The 23,983-nt window shown below is 47.6% G+C and overlaps 2 protein-coding genes across 13 annotated transcripts in view; one reads left to right on the forward strand and one right to left on the reverse strand.

Moving 5' to 3' along the window:
* POLR3GL (RNA polymerase III subunit GL) overlaps positions 1-14,740 on the forward strand; it is a 40,518-nt gene extending 25,778 nt beyond the window's left edge. For 4 of the 8 annotated variants that reach the window (XM_034989877.1, XM_034989880.1, XM_034989878.1 and 1 more), the window contains 7 exons: positions 11,532-11,699; positions 12,008-12,137; positions 12,964-13,032; positions 13,374-13,430; positions 13,670-13,743; positions 13,875-13,988; positions 14,286-14,740. In XM_034989877.1, coding sequence (XP_034845768.1) covers positions 11,532-11,699; positions 12,008-12,137; positions 12,964-13,032; positions 13,374-13,430; positions 13,670-13,743; positions 13,875-13,988; positions 14,286-14,372 — 699 coding nt within the window. In that variant the 3' untranslated portion in view covers positions 14,373-14,740. Of the gene's footprint in view, positions 1-2,262; positions 2,345-5,061; positions 5,554-11,531; positions 11,700-12,007; positions 12,138-12,963; positions 13,033-13,373; positions 13,431-13,669; positions 13,744-13,874; positions 13,989-14,285 lie in introns of those variants that run through there. The other 4 variants (XM_034989883.1, XM_034989884.1, XM_034989881.1 and 1 more) reach the window with 4 other exon arrangements.
* ANKRD34A (ankyrin repeat domain 34A) lies at positions 193-18,904 on the reverse strand. 5 transcript variants are annotated; one of them, XM_034989871.1, is made up of 5 exons: positions 18,295-18,904; positions 3,194-3,767; positions 3,029-3,092; positions 2,485-2,646; positions 193-2,368 (listed from the first exon to the last, which is right to left on the reverse strand). In XM_034989871.1, exons 2-5 carry the CDS (start codon positions 3,283-3,285, stop codon positions 1,037-1,039), a joined length of 1,650 nt encoding a protein of 549 aa, XP_034845762.1. In that variant the 5' UTR covers positions 3,286-3,767; positions 18,295-18,904; the 3' UTR covers positions 193-1,036. The 5 variants fall into 5 exon arrangements, with proteins under 5 accessions (XP_034845762.1, XP_034845761.1, XP_034845765.1 ...); XM_034989870.1 differs by lacking the exon at positions 18,295-18,904 and adding an exon at positions 4,356-4,957; XM_034989874.1 differs by lacking the exon at positions 3,194-3,767 and having other exon boundaries at positions 18,295-18,901.
* Positions 18,905-23,983: the final 5,079 nt, after the last annotated feature.

Below are 23,983 nucleotides of genomic sequence, written 5' to 3' on the forward strand. Positions count from 1 at the left end.
CTTAAAACCTTCAGGACACAGGACACTTGTCTTTTCTTCTGCAACCACAGCTGGTCAGTTGGTCTCCTGCAAAGAAGGTGGCTGGAACCTCTAAGTATCCCCTAGATCATTAGAGCTATAGTAAGCATCATCCTCCCTCCCCATTCCTCATTCCCCATACCCCACACCTTCAGGCAGAAGTGACAAAACAGAGACTTCTGAACACATTTATTTGATATGTCAAGTGGAGAGAGGAGTGATTTAGGGTTACTCCCCACTTCTACCTGTGGGGGTGTTCATAAGCTCAGACAGACAGAAGAGCAGCATAGAGCCCATGACCCACTCCCTGGGAAAATGAGACAACCTCCTGTATTGGTTAGGGGAACAAGGTGGGAATAAAAAGCAGGAAGTTGAGAAGTAAAGCTGAGAGCAGGAAGGGCAGCAGCAGAACTGAAGCTGAGGGTTGCTGCAGGAAAACCCCAAGGAGGGTGAAGAAGATATCCTGAAAAGTGGTTAGGGCTGGAAGCAGGGTGTGAACAAGGAGCCAGGCCTGGAGAGAGAAGCAAGACCTACACAGGTTGGGATATCCAGGAAGAGGGCAGAGTGTGCAAAGTCGTGAACGGGCTGTGTTGCAGGGCATACATGGAAAGCAGGGGATTGCTTCTGCAAAAGGGCAAAAAGATTGGAGACTATCCATAAGTAGGGGTTCCCTACGGCTTCTGAACAAATGCAAGTGACTTTGGGACCCACTTGGGGCCCTAGCACAAGTGGCCCTGTGTGTGCCATTCCTATGGATGGGTACACAAGTATCCCCATATGCATGTGAAGTGACCAGGACATGAATGTATGTGTCTATATGCCCAGTCGAGAGAGTACTTACCCTTCCCTGTGAATAAGAGTGCTGTGCTTGTGGACACTTTTTTACCCATGTGTGCGTGCACCGTGCCCAGGAGCACAGGCAAAAGACCTCGATGTCCGTGGTATGTGTGTGAGCTGGTTCTCCCACCTGTCCCATCAAGGTCCTGATCCCCACCCTCCTTGGTTCCTCTCACTCCTCTCAGCGCCCTGGCTCCCCTGGCCCGCCTAGACTCTGGAAGCCCCCTAGCAGGCGGATCTGCTCAGTCTGCATGGAGTGGCGCCTCACCAACTTGCGCTTGGTCCTGGGAGAGCCTGGCGCCCCCGCCTGGGGAGGGGCGGGCAGCGAAGGCGCCCGACCTCCGGGTTGGGGGCGAATGTCGGGGATGGGAGGGTGGGGGCTGACGTTGAGTGGAGGCAGGAAACCGGGCCGCGTTTGCGCGATGTGGTCCAGGAGCAACGTCCCCGAGCCCCTCCGCTCCAGCAGCCCGGGACTCCGCCTCCGTCCGCTCAGCGGAGATACAGCCCCTGGCAGACTCTCCTGGGACTGGCGCGGGGAGGGAGCCGAGCCGGCTGGAGGGAGGGTCAGCGGGGAGGCGCTGTACCGCCGGCGCTCCAGGGACAAGCGGCTGCACTCCGGCGAGTCGGGGCAAATATTTCCGGGGGTATCGAGCTCCACCGACTCCATGCGGCTCAGTTTCTGCCTCAGCCCTGAAGGGGGACCAGACTCCTGAGCTTCTGGCGCAGTGTTTCGGCGAGAGAGAGGACCCCCACCCGTCACTTTCTCCGCCCACGGGGGCGGATCCTCCGGACCTTCCGTGCTGTGACGTCTGGAAAGACGGGGTCGACCGGTCAGAGTCAGGCCGTTGAATTCCGCGGTCAGGCGCTCGATCCCCGGCCTCCCTTCCGCGGGTGGGACCGGTTGAGGAGGAGCCACTAGGCCCCAGGGCTCGGAGTTGAGCCTTTTGAGTGGTTTTGGAGGGTGACGAGGTGGTTTGGGGAGCGGTTCAGAAGGGGAGGGGTCATCAGGGGGCTTAGGAAGAGGGAATTCGAATACGTCCCGCTTCTCCTCTTCTTCCTGAGCGCGAGGGGATAGCAATCCCCGTTCTCCTCCTCCTCCTGCAGCCTGCAGTTGGATTTCGGAAGGCGACGTGCAGACCCCGGGGCTGGGAGGAGCGGGAGCAGGGTCCTCCACCCCCGGGGACGGTGGGGAATTGAGATACTGCCGAGTCTTCTTGGTTCCCGAGGGCGAGGTGTCGGTGGTGATGATGATGACCTCCGTGCCCTTGGCCTTACAGGCGTCTAGCAGCGTGGCAAGGGTCTCGCGGTCCCCACGGTCCAGGGCGTGGACAAGCGCCGAGGCGCCCGCGTGATCTCGCACTGAGGGGTCTGCACCGTGGGCAAGTAGCAGCGAGGCCACGGCGGCGCCCCCACCCCCGGCGCAGGCGTGCATCAGCGCGGTGCGCCCCAGGCGGTCTGCGATGTTGGGGTCCGCGCCTTGCTCCAGGAGGTAGCGTACCATGCGCGCCTTGTTCTGGGGGTCGTCGTAACGGGCCCGACAAGCCGCCATTAGCGCAGTCTCCCCCTGGGCATCACCCTCATTCACGTAGGCGCCTCCCTCCAGAAGCAAACGGGCCAAGCGTAGCTTACCCTGACCCACGGCCCGAAGAAGAGCGTGGCCCTCGGTGTGCAGCATAGCTGCGGCAGGGGCGAGAGCACCAATGGAGCCGGGACTGGGGCCCGCCGAGGATGTCTAGGGACGTGGGGGTGGTGGCTGGCGGAGGCCTGAGGGCTCAGTGGCGAAGCCAATCCCTGCGAGAAAGAGAGAGATCTTATTGACGGATTCAGGCAGGGAAACTGAGGCACCGGTGGAAGGAGACGGCGTGGGGAGATCTCCACGGCACGGCACGGCACACAGTCCTTCCTCTAACTCATGCCTTTGAGCCGCCCCCTCCCCCCAGCGCATGCCTGAGGAGGTGGGAAGGGTGCACCCGCATTGAAGGACGAGCGCGCGTGCAAATGCGTACGTGCACGCGCAGGGATACCGCACCCCCACCCTCACCCCACGGCTTCTCAGACCTTTCCAGCATCCCCCTTTTCTTAATCGCACTTGGAATACCCCTTTCTAGGATGCTGAACGCCACCCACCCACACACATGCACCCATACATTCACACACAAGTCCCATTCCTAACCTCTTTTAGGTTGCCACAGCCCCAAATATTGAGTGGGGGGAGGGAAGCAGCTTGCATTTGGGACCTAAAACGGGTGGGGGGAGAATTGGGGGTTTCTTTTGCCCCTGCTATGTTCCCCATCACTCCTTGCTCTTTCCCTCCCAGGCGGTGCGCCCAAATAGATACCTGAATGTCCGCAGGATCTCCGCCGGGCCAGGACTGAGGCCAGGGCCATGGGGCAGCCTAGGTGGCGGAGCTGGGCTCCCGGGGGCCCACATGGCGTGGGGAGGGGCACCCGGATTCCCTTGGTGTCAGTATCTGCGCCCGGGCACCGGATCCTGGTCCCTCCTCCCGGTGCGCCCCGGGCAAGGCGCCGGCTCGGGAGGAGAGAAGCTTGGGGGGGGGGGGGGGGAGCTCTGCCTTGCTATTTATAGCCTAGTCTCTGCGGGTGGGGGCGTCGGGCACCAAACCGTTCCCCCACCCATGCACACATAAAGCCTCAAAACCTAGAGGTTCCAATCCTGACTTCTCTCGCTTAGCCGACCTCCCCTCAGCCCCAACAAACCTAAATGTTTCTTAGGAGACTCCTCTGCGACCCAGACTGGGGCCATCCCAATTCTTCGTTGAGCAGAGCCCCATTCTCCGCGCTAGATGTGTTTATGCGCGTCTGTGCGCCAGATCTGACCTGCCACACACAGCACATGGCACACTGTGCAGAGGGGTGGAGAGAGGCGATTGGGATCCACAGCCGGAGTCCATACTGCGCAGAGAGAGCAAGAGATCTGGCTGCCTCCTTGTAGTTTACATGTCAGGGAGAGCTGGAGCCAGACGCAGCGGTACATCCTCATTCCATCTCCGCCCAAACAGAACACACAGCACAGATAAACTTGAACCTCAGATCCCTTGTACAAACCTCAGATAAGTATGAGGAGAGTGGATATACTGGGTCATTTTTAGCTACACCAGGTGGCATTCCCAGATGCCTTCCTCCCCATATTCTTGGAGGGGGAGAGGGAGAGAGAAAAGAGGCAGAGAGAAGAGCGAACCTTGTAACACATCCCTTTCTCATTGCATCTCTTTACACTCAGTCTTGCTTAGACTCATTATTTTTCCATGTTGCTTGAAGGTCTCTGTCCAATCGCTCCCTAAGTATTCTCTCTGCCTATCTGTCGCAATCATAATGGGTCTCTCTGCTGCCTGTCTCTGCCTCTCCTTGCCACCTGCCCGGTCTCCATGGTTACCATAGCTTCCATCTGCATATTTTAGGAAGGAGTTTGTGTCCAGCTGGAAGGCATGAGGGGAAGTGGAAGATGAGGGGGAAAAAATCCCAAGGATTTGGAAAACTCACCTGAGATAATTCAGACTGGAAGCCACCAGACACAAGATACCAAAAATAATGTTTCTGGAGAAGGAGGGGGAGAAATATTGCAGGGAAGCTACCCATTTTTACTAGCTACCATTTGTTGGATACTAACTATATGCTAAGTACTTCACATACATTATATCAAATCCTCAGAACAACGCTGTAAGGTAGGAATCTCCTTGTTATAGATGAAGAAACTGAGACTTAATAAAGTTAAGCAAGTTCTCCAAAGCCTCACAGCTCTGTCTCTGTCCTATTCCAAAGACTGCGGGTCTTGCCACTACACCTGCAGCCTTCCAAGTCCAGAGGCTTCACTCCCAGGGCCATTTTCTCTGACACGTGGGACAGTCTTCTTGACTAACTCCTAGCTTTTATCACTACTCTGGATTATTCTTTCCCTCTATTTCTGGGGTTGTTTTTGTGGGGTGTGTGTGTATGAAAGTAGGATTCCTCTCCACCACTGCCCTCCACTCACCCTCGCCACCGTGCTCTCCTTCACCAAGGGCTAGAAGGAGCTGGAAGGCAATAGAAAATGCGGGAAACACTGGGCTTCTGTCCTGCCTCCCCAACTCTGGTTCTCTGATTCTTAATCCTTCCTTCCCCAAACTTTCCTCCCATCTCACAGACATGGCAGCAACCCTTGAGGGGCGGGGGGGGGGGGGGGTTAAGAAAATAGAAAAGAAGTATTCATTTATGGTGCTGGAGGGAAGCAGTGTAGGACTAGAGGGAAGGTTGGAGTAATGGAGGGGCCAGGCTGGGAAGCCCAAGTCCCAAAAAGACTCATCCCTAACGAACAACACTTTCATTTATCTGTGGGAGCTTCCTCAACAGAGTCCCTCGGTGAGATCTAAGTGTCAGGTTCCCTCTGTGGACTCTCGCTAGCCAGGAGCTCTCCCATCTGAGATGAGGTCGGAAATAACCGACCCCTGCTTGATTTTGCAACCCCATCTCCCTTCGCGCCGCGCGGGGCTTCCCGAGCCTGGGTTCCGGCTGACTCTCCCCCTCCCTACTTCTCCTCGGCTTCAAGTGGGCGGATCTCCCTCCTCCTCTTCTCCTAGATTGGCCGGGAGAACTCACCAATGGGGAGCTCTGAGAGGCGGACCTACAGCGCCAGCAGCTAGAGGAAGACCAGCAAATTTCAAGTTGGCTGCGACGTGGGCTCTGCGTGGGGGAGGGGCGGCAGGTAAGGCTCCGTCCTGGTGGCTCTGACCTGGTTCTGTCCCTCACCTCCCGATCTAGCTCACCAGGGCCAAGCTGCGAGATAGATAGACAACGCTTTCCGGCAGCCTGTTGGATTTAGCCCCTTCTGGTTTCCTACTCTTCTTTCCCTTTCTCTTCAGGGCTCCCATTGCTGTACTGATTATATACCAGATAACTGCAGTTTTCATTCGTGCATAGGGGAAAGATGTTAAAGCACAAAGTGAGGAAGGCTCACTCTTGTATCTCTGACTCTTTGCTATGGCATCAGCTTCCCCCGAATCTATTTGTATTATTCCCTTGTCTAAGAGTCTGACAAACTCCTGTTATCTATCAGGACTTAGCTGAAATATTACCTCCTACCTGTAGCTTTCCTGGACTATCTTTTTCTTCTTTTTCTTTCTTTCTTTCTTTCTTTCTTTTTTTTTTTTTTTTTTCAGAATTAACCGTTCCCCAGTCTGACGATAGTATTTTATGCATACCTCTCCATTAGAGCCCTTAGGGCGCTCTCTAATGTTTCTGTTCTTCTGAGAATATAAGGTTTTGTAGGCAGGTTCTTGTACCTAATATGAAGTGCCCAATAAAGGTTAATTGAATGGAATTGATTGGGAAGGCAGAGTTTAAACTCCTAATGTAATTGGGGAACAATTAATAAAAGACAAAATACAATACAATACAATATCTAATTAAGATCTCTTAAATTAGTGGTTTGTAATATAATTGCTCCCACAGTCAAGAGAGGGGAGAAAACTAGGAGGACTGGGATGGTAAGGGGAGACTTGATGAATCATAAGGTCTCGCAGTTTGGAAGAGCCCTCAGAAATCATGTATTCATTCATGCATTCATTCAACAGATATTTATTGAGCACCTACTATATGCCAGACATACGCTAGACAATGGGGATCATAGTGAATCCTCTACTTTAGACATGCATCCTTCCTATGATAAACTGTATTTAGTAAATTGTTATCCAGCTTCTATTTTAAAGAGGACTCCCTATCTCACTTTGCAGGTTATTCCATTTTTGGATATTTGTTCTTCAATTAATATCCAACAAATATTCTAAACAAATACATAGCTCAACAAAATGCATTCCTCACTTTCATTGTAAAAGAGGGGGAGCTGTCCTGGTTAGGAACATGGATTTGAATTCCAGTAGCATTCTTAAAAATAAAACCATCCTGGGGCGCCTGGGTGGCTCAGTTGTTTAAGCGACTGCCTTCGGCTCAGGTCATGATCCTGGAGTCCCGGGATTGAGTCCTGCATCGGGCTCCTTGCTCAGCGGGGAGTCTGCTTCTCCCTCTGACTCTCCCCCTCTCATGCTCTCTATCACTCTCTCTCTCAATAAATAAATAAAAATCTTTAAAATAAATAAATAAATAAAAATAAAACCATCCCTTTTGGCTTCTGATTAGAGAAGTAATATACATTTATTCTAGAAAATTTGGAAACACATAAAGGTATAAATCAAAATGCCTATTATTCTAGAAAATTTGGAAACACATAAAGGTATAAATCAAAATGCTTATTATTTCAGGAGCATGATCTGGTGATAACCATTATTATTACTTTATTTTATTATTATTATTATTTTTAAAGATTTTATTTATTTTTTTGACAGAGAGAGACACAGCGAGAGAGGGAACACAAGCAGGGGGAGTGGGAGAGGGAGAAGCAGGCTTCCTGCGGAGCAGAGAGCCCGACGCGGGGCCCGATGTGGGGCCCAATCCCAGGACGCTGGGATCACGACCCCGGCCGAAGGCAGACGCCCAACAACTGAGCCACCCATGCGCCCCCATTATTATTACTTTAATACTTATCCTTTCAATTTCTTTTCTTCATATATACATATATATGTGTATGTGTATCTTATGTAAATCAGGCTATACAACAAATACAATTTTATATCATGTTTCCCTCCACTTTATATTGTGAACTTTTTTTTTACTTTTAAATATTATTTGAAGTCATTTTTCTTTCTTTCTACATAGCGGTCTAAAATGGACATTTGATTTTTTTTGACCATTCATTCTTCGTTTGACCATTTAGGTTATTTCAGAAGTTTTGCTACCATGGATAGCTCTATGATGACCATCCTTGTACTTACATATCTGACAATTTCTTTAGGATAGATTTTTTTAAAGTAGGATTATTGGATTAAGGATATGATGATTTAAGAGGCTGTTGATTCAAGTGGCCAAATTGCTCCCCTGACAGACTGTGTATAAACACAATCCTTCCAATGAGGTATGAGAGTGCCCATCTCAAAAAAAAACTGGCAGTCTGATTATTTTTTAAGTCTTTGTCTATTTGATAAGTAAGTGAAGACTGGTTTTACTAATCATTCTTTTGTCAATTGCCTATTCATGTCCTTTGCACAGTTATTCTATTGGTATTTAATTTTTTTATTTGAATTTCCATGAGTTCTCATATAATGAGGGTTAACTCCTTGTCTTATTTATCATAAATATAGCAAATCCAAAATATTAGAGTACAAATTAGAGTGCTAGAGCCTCAGTCTCTGGATCTCTTTTTTCTCTGTTCACATCTACTCCATTAGGCATTCCAGCCAGTCTCATGGCTTGAAATATCTGTATATTGATAACTCTACAAGAATGTAAGCTCCATTTAAATTCCATGGACACAGCAGTTTTTGTTTGTTTTGCTCGCTGCTATATCCTAGCACTTGGAATAGTGCCTGGCATATAACAAGCACTCAGTAAATATTTGTTGAATGAATTAAGATGGTTTTATTATTATTATTCCCATTTATAGATGAGGAAACAGGTTTAGAGATATTAAGTTAATTGCTAAAGGTTGTGTAGCTGGGAAATGACAGAACTGGAATTCAAATCCACGTTCTTAACTGCTACAGGTACTGCCTTTCTGAAATTTGATGTAATGGTTTTTCTGTATGTTTTGTTGAAACTGGCTTCTTAATTTCTACCACAATATAGTTACTAGAGTGAGTATCACGTACATGAGATGTTGTTTGGGGGAAGGAGAGTACAAGGATGAGCTCTAGGGAGGATTGACGATAAGGAAAAGCAGTTTGGGACCAGATTATGGAAGACCCTAAATATCCTCAAGAATTCAGACTCAATCACAATCTTCAATAGAAGAGACACACCGTAGATTCCTGACCTGAGTTGGGTAGAAATGGATGGTTTATAGTTTCCAACCACCAGTTTATTGCCTCAATTAAATAAAATTTTGTCTTCCTTTTACCTCATATCCTTGGGGGTTACTTGGTTAGTGTCTGGAAATGGAATTTGATTTGTCTAACCTCAAAGCTTACAACCTTTTCTTGACTCCTTACTGCTTTGCGATCAAACCAGCTCCCATCCCCACTGCTAGAACTGTGTCTGTCAGGTGGAAGGCTACCTAAACCAGTTGGTTAGCGTGTCCTTTCCCTTGAAAGGGCCTGAAGACATGCTCACAAATTCTTTCTCTTTCTCTAGTGTCCATGAGACATCCTTTCTCCCCTAATATGTTCTTTCAATCAGATCACAGTTTAATCTGTTAACGAACAGCCATTTTTTCCTCACATTTTTTGTTGAACCTTAAACTTTCCAAATTCCTCAGACACATATATTCTACCCTCTCCTTCCTGCTACATATTATTAATCTCATCTACTATTCTGTTGCTATATTTTTAATTTTTAAATTACTATTTTTCTCTTATTAAAAAAGCAATACCTATTCAGTATAGAAAACAAACTTTAAAGTACACATAACCGCCCCCTCCAAAAACCACACAAATCCCATCACCTCAAATTAGCCAACATTAATTTTCGGTATGTATCCTTCAAGAACAACTTTTTTTCATCATAAATGTGTATGTGCATATAAAACAATGTGTATGTGTGTGTTTGACAAAATAGATGACCTTATACATATTTCTAAATCATTTTTTTTCACCAACTAGGGCATTTTGTTGAGCCATATATTTCTTGTTTAGAGTATTTGTTGGATATTAATTGAAGAACAAATATCCAAAAATGGAATAACTTGCAAAGTGAGATAGGGAGTCCTCTTACTAAAGATGTGTAAATAGAAACTGTATAACAATTTACTAAATAAGGTTTATCAGAGGAAGGCTATAAGTCTAAAGTAGAAGATTCACTATAATCCCTGTTGTCTAGCATTGTGTCTGGCATATAGTAAATGCTCAATAATTATTTGCTGAATGAATGAATACATGATTTCTGAGGGCTCTTCCAAACTTGAGACCTTGTGATTCATCAAGCCTCCTTTCACCATCCCAGTCTTCCTAGCTTTCTCCCTTCTCCCATCTTATTTAGGGTACGTACCCTTACTAGCAACGTAATTTAATACTGTTGATGTTGACCTTGGTCACCAGACTGAGGTAGTGTTTGTCCAGGTTCTCCACTGTAGAGTTACTCTCCCCTTTCCTAAGTTGAATTAGACAAAATTCCTTATACATCACCCACACTTAGGGAGTGGAAAGTTATACTCCCCCTCTTCAGGGTGGAGTCTACATAATTTATTTGAAATTCTACATGAGAGGTTTGTCTTCCCCCCTCCCATGTATTAACTTATTTAATCATTTATTTATATCAGTGTGGACTCATGGATATTTGTTTTATACTATGGGGTTATAATCTAATACTACTTTATTTTATTGCTCAAATTCTTCCAGCTTTGGCCATTGGGAGCTCTTTCGGTTGACTCTTATGCCCTTTTGACATAGCCCCACTGATGTGTGTGTGTGTGTCATTGTTGTGAGTACTTCTTTGCTTTCTGGCGCGAGAAGATGCTTCCAGCTCACGTTATATATTTCCTGCCCCAGCCCTAGAACCAGCCATTTCTCCAAGAAGCCCTGGTTCCTTTTGTTGGAAAATGGTATTAGAAACCAAGATCTGGCTGCTAGATGTGCTCTTTGTCACTGGAATATCATTTCTTGCAAGTTTCATTTTCACTTGATAACTTTATCCTCCATCCTATCTGCCTCTGACTGGCCCCTCAAGATTGATGACAAGAAGCAAAGTTCAGTTCAGTAGCAGAAGGAACTTTCAGTTCGTCAGAGTTGATCACTATGGGATGGGCTGCCTTGGGAGAGAATGGACACCCTCTCTCCAGGAAATGCCACTGGAATTTAAATGACTAATAACTTACAGAGTGGAGTACTGCATTGGGAGGGAATTTAGACTAGGTAATTCTATCGGTCCTTCCAATTCTAAGATTCCATGCTTCTAAGCTGTATTTAAAAAAAAATAAATTGATTGTAATGGTTCTCCTCACTCCTACCTCCCACCACTGACAGTGAGACTAATGACTTATCCCTGTGCCCCCACAGTGCCTGGCACACTACCTTTTCCATAGTAGATGCTTAGTGAATGTTTTGCTGAAAATCATTGCATTGGATTGCCCTGGGGCTTGGTTGGGTGGGGAAAGTCAGGGAGAGAAAGAATTCAAAGATTATTGGAGATATGCAGATGGTGACAAATATCAAATTATCTCGGGGATGGAGGGAAGTTTTATCCAAGGGTCTAATCACTCCCCCCCTTCTCTTAAATTTATTTGAGAAAGAGAGAGAGAGTGAGGAGGGCCAGAGGGAGAAAGAGAATCCAAGCAGACTCCCCACTGAGCGTGGAGTCAGTGCCGGGGCTCCATCTCACGACCCTGAGATCATGACCCTGTGATCATGAGCTGAGCCGAAATCAAAAGGCGGACGCTTAACCCACTGAGCCACTCAGGCACCCCCACTTTCCCTTTTGTTCTACAATTACACTATGCTGCAATTATCTGTCCTGTTGGGACCATGTCTCATCCACGTCTGTATTTCCAGAAATACCCTGCCTGGTACAATGCCTTCCCCATCAAAATTTGTTGAATTACACTGGCTCTTTGGGTCCTAAGGAGAAAAGATTGAGTGCCTTGTACCTCTCTGGCTTCCCATCATTCTACTATACTTTTCTTTTTGTTTTTGTCTTTATCAGGTTTTTCTCACTGGATCACTGAATACTCAGGCCCCCTCCACCATGGCCAGTCGGGGTGGGGGCCGGGGTCGTGGCCGGGGCCAGCTGACCTTCAACATGGAGGCTGTGGGCATTGGGAAGGGGGATGCTCTGCCCCCACCCACCCTGCAACCTTCTCCACTCTTCCCTGTGAGTGTCTGTCCCCCTTGTCTGTCCCTGGCTGACAGTATATGATCCTGGATTCCTCGTGGGCCACCATAACACTCATATTGCCCCTGCCTGTCTCTATGCTTCCAACTCACATGGGATGTTTTCCAGGCAAAGTAGTTTCTTATACTCCCAGCTCCCCAGCTTTCAAAATGCTGTATTGCTTCCCCCATTTTTCTTTGGCCCCCTGGTCAGTGGGAGCATTGGATTGAACTGGGGGGAGAGTCCCTTCTAGGTTTGTACTCTAGTGTTTTTTTTCCCCTGGACTGACCACTGCCCCGCTTCCTTAGCCCTTGGAGTTCCGCCCAGTGCCCCTGCCCTCAGGAGAGGAAGGGGAGTATGTCCTGGCGCTGAAGCAGGAGCTGCGAGGGGCCATGAGGCAGCTCCCCTACTTCATCCGGCCAGCTGTCCCCAAGAGAGGTCAGTTGGAACGCGAGCATCATGTTCTGAGCACCTTTCATGAGTAGTGCCCTATACACGGCACCACTGGGGGCCTGAGAGGCCAGGAGAGGTGCAGGAAGCTCACTGTCTAGCTGGGGAGATCATAACAATTATCCCCGCCTTTGAAATGCAGTCTAGTATCCGTGGTTTGTTCTGAGTCTCACGACAGTCTGGGGATAGTAAGAGGTTAAGCATCATGGTGCTCATTTCTTAGGTTTAAATGGAATATATCAACATGGTTAACAGGTCGGATATTACAGGCACCAAACAATCAGAAGGGAGGCTGACGCTGGGTGTCTGAGAAGCCCTCCTAAGGTTAGCAGGATTCTGGAGAGGCCAAGGAGACCAGGAGGAACCAGAGAAGGGGAGTCATTGGGAGGCTTGGGATAGTGGATATTTACCAGCTGGTGTGGAAGTGCAGTGTTTGAGTGTATTGACAAACAGTGCTTTCCAGTTGAAGCCTTAGAAGCTGAAGCTCAGAGGGATGAAAGACTTGCCTGGTAGCCCCATTAACAAAGAGTAAAGGGAAGACTTGAACCCTGATCTCTTGCTCTTTAGTATACTTTCCAATGTACCACACTACCTCTCAATATGGCCATGCCTTTGGGTTAAGGGAGATGACAAAAACAAAAATTTGGTGTGGCAAAGTGTTGAAGGTCCTCATGGAAGCTGACCCCCTGGGCTCTGGGTTTGGGGTGAAGGAACAGACAATGCCTGAGTATTGAGAGGGCTGGGCCCTCAGGAACAACCCTCTTCCGGGGCTCTGAAAGGATAAAACTTTGACCCTTGGCCTCTGACCCCTCAGATGTGGAGCGTTACTCAGACAAATATCAGATGTCAGGGCCGATTGACAATGCCATCGATTGGAACCCTGGTAGGTGATGGGCCCTTTCATTGACTGCCCTTTTTTTAAATCCTCAAGATGCCACAAACCACCAACCCGCCCACCTTTCTCTGTTCCTCCCTCCACTCTACTCAGTATGTACAAACTGGAGCCCTAGATGTGCTCCAGAACACTCTCCGACTCTCCCCGAAAACCTATTAAATAGCCCCACTTTCCTAGAGGCATCCAAGCCACAGTTTTGTTCTAAGCAACTTTGACCCAACCCCTTCCTTCCTCACCATTACCTGTCTCTTACCTCTCCTTTAAAACCAGTTATTCATAGGAGACCCCAGGCAGAGTCTTACTGACTTTTATGTTCCTGCTGTTCCCAGATTGGCGACGTTTACCCAGGGAGCTAAAGATCCGAGTGCGGAAGCTACAAAAGGAACGTGAGTGTATCTGGGAAAAGGAGGCAGAAGAGAGATTTCCTTCATCAGCTGGAGGGCCAGAGTCTGTGGGTGGTCTTGCCTGCCCTCCCAGTTCCTACCCACTCCACCCAGTATTGTAGCTGGATGCCATGGTGGCCACATGAGGGCAGCAGAGTGACATCGTCTGTGCGAGAGGGCGGGGTAGAAAGCTAATAAGGAAGTTTGCTCTCTGATGGTTCACCTTTTGATTCCTTGACCAGGGACCACCATCCTGATTCCCAAGAGGCCCCCTAAGAACACAGAAGATAAGGAAGAAACAATACAGAAACTAGAGGTAAGGAGGAAATGTGCACAGAGACCACCTGGACCCCAGACCCGTGCCCCGTCCTTTGGCCCATGTGTGCTTCATTCTTTCCCTTCTCTGAACTGAGTCTGAGTTTCTTCTTCTATTCATCTCCACATAAGACCCTGGAGAAAAAGGAGGAAGAAGTGACTTCAGAGGAAGATGAGGAGAAAGAAGAAGAAGAAGAGAAGGAAGAGGAAGAAGAAGAGGAGTATGATGAAGAAGAACATGAAGAGGTGAAAGAGCTCTCCTTCCAACCTCAGTTCCCATCTCTTCCTCATCAGCTCTGGGGGTCTCAACCCCACGCACCAGGGATGTTCCCTCTAGAGGGTTGGAGAGCCGAAGGAGATGTGCCCTGGAGGATCGTGCCCTCCATTTCATGTGTCCCTAGGCTCTTCTCAAGAGCAAACTGCAGCCAAAGGGACTTCCCAGGCCTGAGATGGTTTCATGGGGAGGGGAGGGGCCTGACACACCGGGAGGAAGGACAAGGCCGAAAGCAAGCCTGACTTTGATTTCTTTTTGTTCTGTTTCAGGAAACTGATTACATCATGTCGTATTTTGACAATGGAGAGGACTTTGGGGGTGACAGTGATGACAATATGGATGAGGCTATATACTGACAAAGGACCCTGAACAGCACCCTGGACCTTTGGATCTTTTTGGTTTAAGATACAGAGAGTAACTGTCCCTATTATTTGGTTTTGTGGGCAGGCAAATCATTTGCTTAGAGCCCAGATAAACTGTTTGGCCCTGGAGATAGGAATGGACAGTGATGACAGATAGCTCCCTTAAAGGGCCAAGGACCAATGTCTTAATTGTATGAAAGAAAGAAAGAAGGGTCAAAGAAATACTGGAGTTGTTAGAGCTGAGAGAGCTGTACATAAGCCCCCACCCACTTTTTTATAGTGAAAGATAATCGGGGGTGTGTGCAGTTAGGAGGAGTAAGGCCAGCTTTATATTTTTAAATAAAATGTTTTTATCTGCCTCTCTGTCCAGGGTGAGGCCTGGTGGGAGAGGCCTGGAGGAAAAAAGGGAGTGCCTAGCTGAGCCATTCTTTCCTTACCCATCAGAGTCCAATGTGACACTGGGTGGGGGTTACAGCCTTCCTGTCCTTTACCCCTTCCCTCCACTCCCATGGTGAGACACATACTTCCGTTCTAGCCCTGCCAGGGAACATTCAGGAACTCATCTATGAGGCTGCTCAGAGTGAGGAGTAGAGAAGAACAGCCCATGTCCTGAAGACCAGTTGGCTTCCGAACCTCTGGTCCTCAGGCCACGGGACATGGATTGTCTGTTTTCACATGTTTCACAAGGACACGGGCCCTCTCTTTCCCACACTTGACCTTGATCTTGTCCTTGTTTACAAGGAAAGATTACAGCTATTTTTGTGAGAGAGAGTCAAGAAAGCCAGGTGCAGGGAGGGAGTAGGGAGGAGGTGCTGATTGTTCCTCAGCACACACCCTCTTCCAGGCCCCCCGGGGACTCCACATTGAAAGATGGGTTTGTGCAAGAGGAACCCCCATTCTCCACTTCCAGAAGCTGCTTTGTGGCTGAGTTGCAGTTTCCCTTTTGGTTCTTCCTTTGTGGAATTTAGGTAGACTTTCTCACTCCCTTCTTGGAGTAGAGGGGGTAGGCGGTATCGCTTTACAGGAAGTATGGAGGGTGGGGAGGAGGGGAGTGACTTAGGGACACTCAGCTCTGAGAGATGCTTTCTCGCCCACACAGCTCTCCCTGGGGTGAGGTCACTTCCCTAGGCTCTGATTGGCTTCCAAGGAAGCCCTCGATGAGCTGATTGGTTCCAGCCACTTGGCATGCAACAGTCACGGGCGAGCTGCGTGTCCAGAATAGGGACTGAATAAGGAAGCAGGCACGGATAGCTGGGATGCTGTCATAGCGACCCTACGAAAACATTTGAAAGTCATGAAGAGGGGGTGCAAGAGAACCTCCAAGAAATTCTCCAAACACATTCAGGCAGGCAGACTGAATTCCATATACCGCATCAAGTGATAGAGACTGGCAATCTCGTGTTCGATCTTTCTGACCCCATTGTAAAAAACGAATAGGGACTGTGACTTCGTTGAGGGAAAGCACCTTGAAAGCCTGGTTTGGCTGTGGTAATAGGTGTTAAGGTAGAGGCAGTCAAGAGAACAGAGTAGGAAGCAGGAATTGAAAGAGAACAGTCCAGAGTTATTGAGCAATTTGATTGGTGTATTTCCTTTTCTAGCTCTCCAAGGTGTTAAGTGCATGGAATGGTGGGAGAGGAGCCGTGGGCCTGTCACTGGGGTTTCCCATAGTCAGACTTTAGCTGGTGATTGTGGCTGTGGAGAAATCAGGAAGAAACAAATGTAAAAGACACTGAAAAATCTCCTTTTGCCTCCTGTCCCCCTCCCCAACATATACCAGTCCTAACCTGATCAGCTATATCTGTGTCTATGTTGGGGGCACAGCCAGCCCCCCAGATCCCTGGGACCTTAAAAGAGTGAGAATAAAGAAGATTCTAGACAGAAAGTAGAGGAGGACTGGAACACACTCCTGCTCCCACCACTATATACATACATCTTTTCCCATGAAATGGGAGAAAGGAGGGCAAAGGTTAGAGTGACCACTTGGGTTCCGTTGTACTGCCTCAAAAACAAAGCATTAGAAAGATCAGACCATTCTTGGATTCTTTCCTATCTGGCGCCCTGCCACTCTTGGCAGGTGACCTTGCTCAACAAAGCCAGAGACATGGGATCTAGCCGCTTCCCCAGATTCCAGAACAGTTCCAGGCAGAGTTAGACTGTTTCCATTGACCTCTCTCCTACTTTCCATAGGTTCCATCGGGCAGGCTGAGGCTGAAGCTTAAGGTCCAGTAACCAGTCACAACTCCTTATATCTCTGGAGGACCACCTGAGAGATTAGAGGTTGAGGGTCCGTCTGCAAACATTTAGAGAGGACCCACACGGTGCTCACTCAGCCCTGTGCTACCTGCCTGCTAGGGCCTGCTTATGTTGAGCAGATTGCTCTCTGGCAAGAATCCTACCCTTCCCTATCCTATGTTCCATCCGTAGGTTCTGGTCCCCTCCCACTGTGGGCAGGAAGCTTGAGAGTGGGGTCTTGCAAACTTCACAGGGACTCAAGTGGTTTGAGGGACAGCTGAATGGAAAACCTGGATGCAACATGTTATTTAGAAGATTGGGAGTGGAGACCCACAATTGGAAGGTCAGATATCGGGTGGATAGGGCACCCCTGGTTTAGTGAGGAAGAGACAATGATTTCCCTCAATTCATTTTTATTGCTGTTTGAACTTTGAAAGGAAGGAAGGGTGGCCTGTAGGCGGGGGCTGGTTGAGAACTAAGCCAAAGGGAAGGGCTGCTGTCTCAACTGAGCAAAGCACTAGTTATGGGTATATGTTTATGGAGTTACAGGTTACGGAGTTTCACCACCCCACAGCCTTGTGCCCTTGGGAAAATCATGACAAGTCTGCAAGCTTCAGCTGAGACGGAATTTGGATTAGAGATCCACTAGGAACCCTTCAAGCCTACGTTGATCCACCTGCAGGAGTCTAAATGGTTTTGAGAACAAAAGTCAGGACATGCCCAGCTTTTGCTGAATTCATTCCATCTTCTGGATTTCCCCACCTATTTTCAGCTTGGGCAAGCTAAAGATACCTCAGGCATGCAGCCAGTCCTTTCCAAGAAACTGCCTAAGCCCCAGTAGCAGGAGGATTAGCAATTCTATCAACTATCAAAAGAGGTGACAGCCCCTGCATCAGAGTTCAAGGTCACAGTCTGCAGGTCAGGACTCACATCAAGCAGTTTGGATGCTGACTGAGGAAGGGGCTGGTGGGGGGTGGGGGGTGCTTCTTCATCTCCCGTCTTATATCATGTCTGGCCAGAGGACAGAGAAATGAGCTAGAAAAGAATAGCCCAGTTAGCTGATCTGGCCAGACCAGTGGTAACCCCTTCTCCATTGACCTTTCCCCAGCTGAGCCTCACTATCTCCTCAAGGTCATCTGGGACCAGAGAGCTGAAAATAAGAAGTTCTAGGATCACCTCAGAAAGGCCTTTGCTTTATCTCCAACAGAACTTAATTTGCTGTTTTGTATCCTAAAGGGAAGGGAGGTTCCCCCGGCCACCCTAATGGGACTCAGTGGGAAGACAGTGATCCAGCCCTAACTGCAGGACCTGAGAGGCTAAGGCCCAAGACTTTTAAGACCCTTTTTTAGGTCCAAGGATTCCTCAGACCCAGGTCTGACCAATGCAGGGAGAGGCTATGTCGCCATGACCTTTGGGTCTGGGACTAGTCCCCATTCTCAAACTCCTCCTCCTCCCTGGATCCTCAGCTATGAGATGGGCTTCCCAAAACTTGGACCCCTGCCTCTCCCTAATCTTCCCCATCCTGTGATTCCATTTCTCTTGGTATACATGGTTAGTGGAAAATATCCAAATCCTGTCTTTGACGTTCTTTGTTACATTCAGGGCAGCGTTGAAAGTCCTGGAATAGGAGGGAGATTAGTTAGACCTGTCTGCCTTACCAAAGAGGATGGGGGAATAAACTCACCCAAGTCAGGAACACAGATCTGGCGTATATCCTATCTTGGGGAGAGAAGAGATGAAATCCCATTTGGACAGGGAAAGGAGCCCTGGTACTCATCCTCCTTCTGCTCTTCTATGGTGGGAGATGTAGCCATTCTGGAAAGAAGATTCCCTCATCTAAGGAGGTCAAGGCAACTCTTTTACTTCATTTTTCTGAGGCAGGGGAGGTAAGAGGAAGTGAAACAAAGATGGGCTCAGTGGGAGAAAGGGCAAATGCTGACCAGCCCTTTTCTCAACCCTCCGCTTCCTGTCTCCAAGCCTCTCTCCTGGCCCCTAGACAATCTTTCCCGTCTGACCATACTTGGCTGCTCTTAGCCCCTCACGTCTCCTTACTTGGCCTGGCTCCTGTTTTGAGACTTGCTTTTCACCCCGAGCCACCACTCTAACACCTGTCCAGAGATATCAGGGATGTCTACAAATTTCCCAGGAGCTGGACTGGGCCAGGTCAGGAGGTGTGACTTGGGGCCAGAAAGAGCTTATCACTCACTCATTCTTAGCGTCTTTCATATTCTTTTCTGCTTGTTGACTCTCTCTCCGTGTCTTTCTTTCCATGTCTCTCTGTGCCTTCTTGAGCATTGTGGTGCCTAACTTGGGTTAATTATGGGTGATGTAGTGAGGAATTTTTGGATTTACAGAAAACACACAGTACATCTTCCAGCGTTTCAATTTTACTTTTAAGATTTGGTGGAGGAAGATAAAATTATTTTTATGCTAAGCTACACAAATATACTGTGCAGTATAAATCGAAATTTGCACTTTTTAAACATAAAATAGGTACTTCAACAACATTTTTGGCTTCTTACAGGTGACTTTGGAATGTTCCAGAAGCCCTGGGGAAAATGGTTCATTCTCCCGATCTTAGGGGTCCCGCAGAGGAAATATTTGAGAAGCTCTCCTTAAAGGAAACAACTTAAGACAAACCTAAACACCAGACAGGAGTCAGGCAGGTATAAAGGGGTGAAGCAGGGGAGTGTGATACCGCAGGGAGTGGTAGAAGCTGGCAAATGAGAGCCCTTCAGCTCTCGCAGGTGGACGCCATGAAGGAATGTGGACTGCTTGTTACCAAATATAACTGCTTTTTAAAAGAAGCCAGAACAGTAGCTTTTGGTGAAATCTGGTTTTTAGATCTTTACCACCAATTCAAATTTTTAGGAAGAAACTGTACAGGTTTCGAAATGTCTGCAAGCTGATTCCACCAATGGCCCCCTGGTTTGCTGCCCCTGACCCCAACTAAGATTTCTTCTACTTTCCAAAGATATATGAGGCTCATCTGGGCTTTCAAGATCTCAAATTCTGTTCCCAAGAGTTGAGGGCAGTGAGGTGCGTGAAGTTGCAAGGGGGGAATTTGGATACAGGATAGCTTGAAGAGCTAAGACTGAAGAGAAGCCTCTGGGTGCCACTGACAGGCTTCTTTCTCCAAGCAAAGCAAAGCAGCCTTACCACCCTTTCCTTGATCTACCTTGATCCTTGAGCTAAAAAGATCTTGGGGTCTTGAACAGAGAGCAAAGTCTCCTTAGAGTTGGAAGGTAAGACAGGCATGAAAAACCAGAAACGGAGTGAAATGGGAGAACGGGAGACAAAGGAAGGATTCACTGTGAATCTGGGTAGATGAAGGAGGAAGTCAGAATTTAGACAGGTGAAGTGGACAAGGAGGGTCTTCAGCCACAGAACCGTATAAGGGAAACATAACTCTCACACCCCTGACCCCCACCTTCCCTCCCAACAACTGAAATCCTTCTGTCCATCTGTCCAGAAAGTTAAAAATATCCAAGCTGGGCACCCAGCCCTGCCAGGACATTTCCAAGAACCTGTTTACCGACCGTTTGATTGACTTAGAGAGGTAGTTAGCACCTCCATCACCCCCACAAAGAAGGAGAATGGACCTTGCTTGACACCCCAGGACCCAAGGCACATCAGAGCCACAGTCCTGGACCCACGCTTTTTCTGTTCTCCTCCTCCTCCCATCACTCCTGTTGCCTAGAGATGACCAATCAGCTAGGAGTCAGAAAAATCCCAGCCTTCAGAGTCTGTTCGTTCTTTTCTCCTTACAGAAAGGGCCCAGGAAAGAATACAGCAGGGTCAAGCCAAGGGAAAGGTCAAGACAGGACAGAAATGGCCAATATCAACTAAACTGGGCCTCAACAAAGGGCTCACCACTAGCTTTTGTGCCGCTCGGTCTAGTCCACTGCAGGAAAGAAAACCAAATGAGATGCATTACCTTCAAATAAGGAGTCTGAGAGTTCTTTGCAGTGTCACATCGTCTGCCCAGCATTCCCTGCTCCCCAGTTTATGACTCTCAGTGGTGGGGAGCTTTCCCCTGAAGTTGTATACTGAAAAATTAAGACAGCTCATTTAATTTCCAGAGGGTGACAGGGTTAATCCAGAGGCCTGTGAAGCACTCTGGGAGTATGAAAGAGAAACCCCTAGTGCTCCCTGAGCTATACCGTGAGATGCTGGCAGTGTGCGGAGGGCTGGTCCTGGTCTGGAGATGGGAGTCCCGACCCCTCCCCTACCACAATCAACTCCAGGCTGCGTCAGCTGCCATACATGGACTTCTCAGACTGTTTTGTTCCCTTAACACAGGAAGGGAATCAAGAGGAGCAGAGAGAGAATGGCCCTACTTCTGCTAGGTCACAGAGGAAGAACAATTTTGGAGACATGCCTGGAACTGAACTAGTCAAGGTGGTGGTGGATAGGCCTCCTCTTTTATTTTAGATAACAAGCACTTGTTTGCCATTGTTCTAACACTTCACATTTATTTTTAAAACCCTCACAACAGTCTTCTGAGGTAGGTATTATTATTATCATCCCCCATTTCACATATATCAAACTGTAGCTCTGAAGGCTTAAACAAGTTGCCCAAGCTTGAACATCCTGTTAAATGGTGGAATTAGGATTGGGGTTTAGATAGTTTGACTCCACACTATATTATTTCTCCTTAATAGTATAGGAAGGCTGATCTCTGAACTTTTTCTAGGCTCTAGACTCACCTATTGGGCCAGGACTTACAGCCCTGGATCTGCAGCCCCTCTGCAGGGTGGTTTTCAACTTTGGAAATGGAGGTGGATGAGGGGTAAGAATAGAGAATGAGACAAAAATGTCTGCTTTTCTAGTCCAGAACTATTGAGGTCAGAGTGCTTGGGACGGGGGTTCCAGCCATCGGAGGGTCAGTAAAATATTTTCCATATCTACCTCATGTATTCCATCACCTAGAGATAGATAATCCAAGGAAAGCGCTAGGAAGGGGTCTGTAGGCTGTTGAGAGAACTGGACAAAACACACTCCTTCACCCCATTCCATACCCTTCAGCTCCTACGTGATTATTTCTGTTGACCAAGTGCTCGGACAGATCTTTCCACACTTCTCCCTCCCAGAGGCTCAACCCAAATCACACCCTTTTTAGTCTGTTCAGGGGAATCAAGGTAGCCAAGGACCCTAGTTGTGGAAGTACCTGCCCTTTTCTTGTTTATTTTACCTTTTCTACCTTATTTATTTTTACCTTAACTTCTTTTCTAGAACTTCTTTTTAAGTTCCTTTTCTAGTTCTTTTCACCCTTTAGATTGTTTTCTTGCTGTCTTCTCTCAGATCTTCATATACCAGATTGGACCTAATGAGTAAATGATACTAAGAACTGGACCTCCTCTAATGGCTGTACATGTAGATTTTGGCTCTTTAAAAATTAAAAGGCATATGGGGCACCTGGATGGCTCAGATGGTTGGGCGTCTGCCTTCGGCTCAGGTCATGATCCTGGGGTCCTGGGATCGAGTCCTGCATCGGGATCCCTGCTCGGCGAGGAGTCTGCTTCTCCCTCTGCCTCTGCCTCTCTCTCTCTCTCTCTGACTCTCATGAATAAATGAATAAAACATTAAAAAAAAATTAAAAGGCATATGAAAAGAGCACAGGAAAGGGTGGCCCCAAATCTACCCAGTTAAGTGGGGAAACAGCTGGGCCAGTACCCAAGGAAGTGTACTTAAAGGAGCCTATATGCAGAAAATGTCCTGAATAAGGTAGAAGCTGTGTGTGGAAAAGGAAAAGGACGTCTGAGTGGAGCCTTTTGCGGTCTAGGGGAAGGATGAGTTTCCTCTGAGCAAATAGCTTCCTTCCTTCCCATATTTTGCTACCCTGTTCAATATGACCATCACTAGTTTCACAAGGAGCTAATTAAATTTAAATTAAACAAAAATAAAAATTCAGTTCATCAGTCACACCACCACATTTCAGAGCTCAATTGCCACGTGAGGCTAATGGTTACTGTTTTAGTGAACTTAGAGAACATTTCCATCATCCCAGAAAGTTCTACTGGGCAGTGCTGAATTTGAGGCTTGCCGTATCAGGAGGAGATGCATATGCTCTTGCTGTTAGAGAATCAGATCTCTAACAGAATTTAGGCATAAGTTATCTCCCCTCTCCCTGCTATCCTCTTCTCCTATCTTGTCCCATTAGCCAGGCCCTTTACTCCAACAGCCAGGCTTTCTCTCCATCTCTTCCTCTTGCCCTCTGGCCTGCTCATGTCCTTGCTCCATCCCTCCAATCCCTGGAAAACAAGCTGCACAAAAAACTTTCCGTCAACTTTGACCTAGTTTCCTGGTCAAATTCAGTGAAAAGAGGAGGAGCCCCTAAACTCTTGAACAGGTAAGAAAAGGAGGCAGCAGAGATAAGAGTAAAGGAGAGAGTCACCAGGGCAACAGGGAGCTAGAGCCCGACACCTTGGGAAAGAAAAAGAGCCAAAACAGAGAAGAGCTCCTGAGAATGAAAGACACATAAAGACTGAAGTGGGAAAGAATCTTTTCAATCTCACTTTCTGCTCAATTCACATTGATTTTATGAACTTCCAGGAGTCTGAGGTTTGGAATTAGTATGTGGAAGTCCACAGAAAAGCCAACCCCCAAATCCCCAAATAAGGGCCAGGACTAGATCTGTCTGCAAAAGTTTAAATAAGCCAGAAGTCAGAAAGTACATTAACCTCCGCAGTCTCAGGGTTGCTCATCCTCATCACCTCTTTGAGAATAATAAAAATAATTTCAATTAGAGGGGGAGTTGTGGTATCCATTTATTGTTCTCACCCTATAAGGAAGAAATAGGAACAGCAGAAGCATACTCTAAGGGATGAGGGTGGGGTTAAATATTCAGCATTCACTGGGTTATGATTATGTGTTTCTTTGCTAGGAACTGTAATAGGAAGGTAGCTGCCTCCAAAGAATACTCAAAAGTCTAGATCCTTAAGTCCTAAATAATCATCATCTTATGTCTTACTGTATATAAACCAGGTTTAGCTGAGAAGAAACCCTAGGATGAAACCAAATTATAAAATAGAACCATACCCGTTTCCTTTCAAACACCCTCTCCAATTTTATCTTTGTGTATCTCAAGTGCTCATTTTATTTTTTAAAAGGTCTTTTTTTTTTTTTTTAAGATTTTATTTGAGAGAGAGAGAATGAGTACATGAGAGGGGGGAGGGTCAGAGGGAGAAGCAGACTCCCTGCCAAGCAGGGAGCCGGATGCAGGACTCGATCCAGGGACTCCAGGATCATGACCTAAGCTGAAGGCAGTCGCTCAACCAACTGAGCCACCCAGGCGCCCTAAAAGGTCTTATTTTTAAGTAACCTCTACACCCAAGATGGGGCTCAAACTCACAACCCTGAGATCAAGAGTC

The sequence above is a fragment of the Mirounga leonina genome, unplaced genomic scaffold, assembly GCF_011800145.1.
Source record: "Mirounga leonina isolate KUSES-001 unplaced genomic scaffold, KU_Mleo_1.0 Mir_493, whole genome shotgun sequence".
NCBI classification, from domain to species: Eukaryota; Metazoa; Chordata; class Mammalia; order Carnivora; family Phocidae; genus Mirounga; species Mirounga leonina.

Bases quoted from the DNA above. Each gene is read 5' to 3' on its own strand.
- ANKRD34A (XM_034989871.1), bottom strand. From the start codon at position 3,285: ATGTGGGCCCCCGGGAGCCCAGCTCCGCCACCTAGGCTGCCCCATGGC. The intron at 3,093-3,193 runs GTATCTATTTGG...CACCCGTTTTAG, and splicing joins GAGATCCTGCGGACATTCAG to GTCCCAAATGCAAGCTGCTT. The intron at 2,369-2,484 runs GTAAGCTACGCT...GACGACCCCCAG, and splicing joins TCTTCGGGCCGTGGGTCAGG to AACAAGGCGCGCATGGTACG.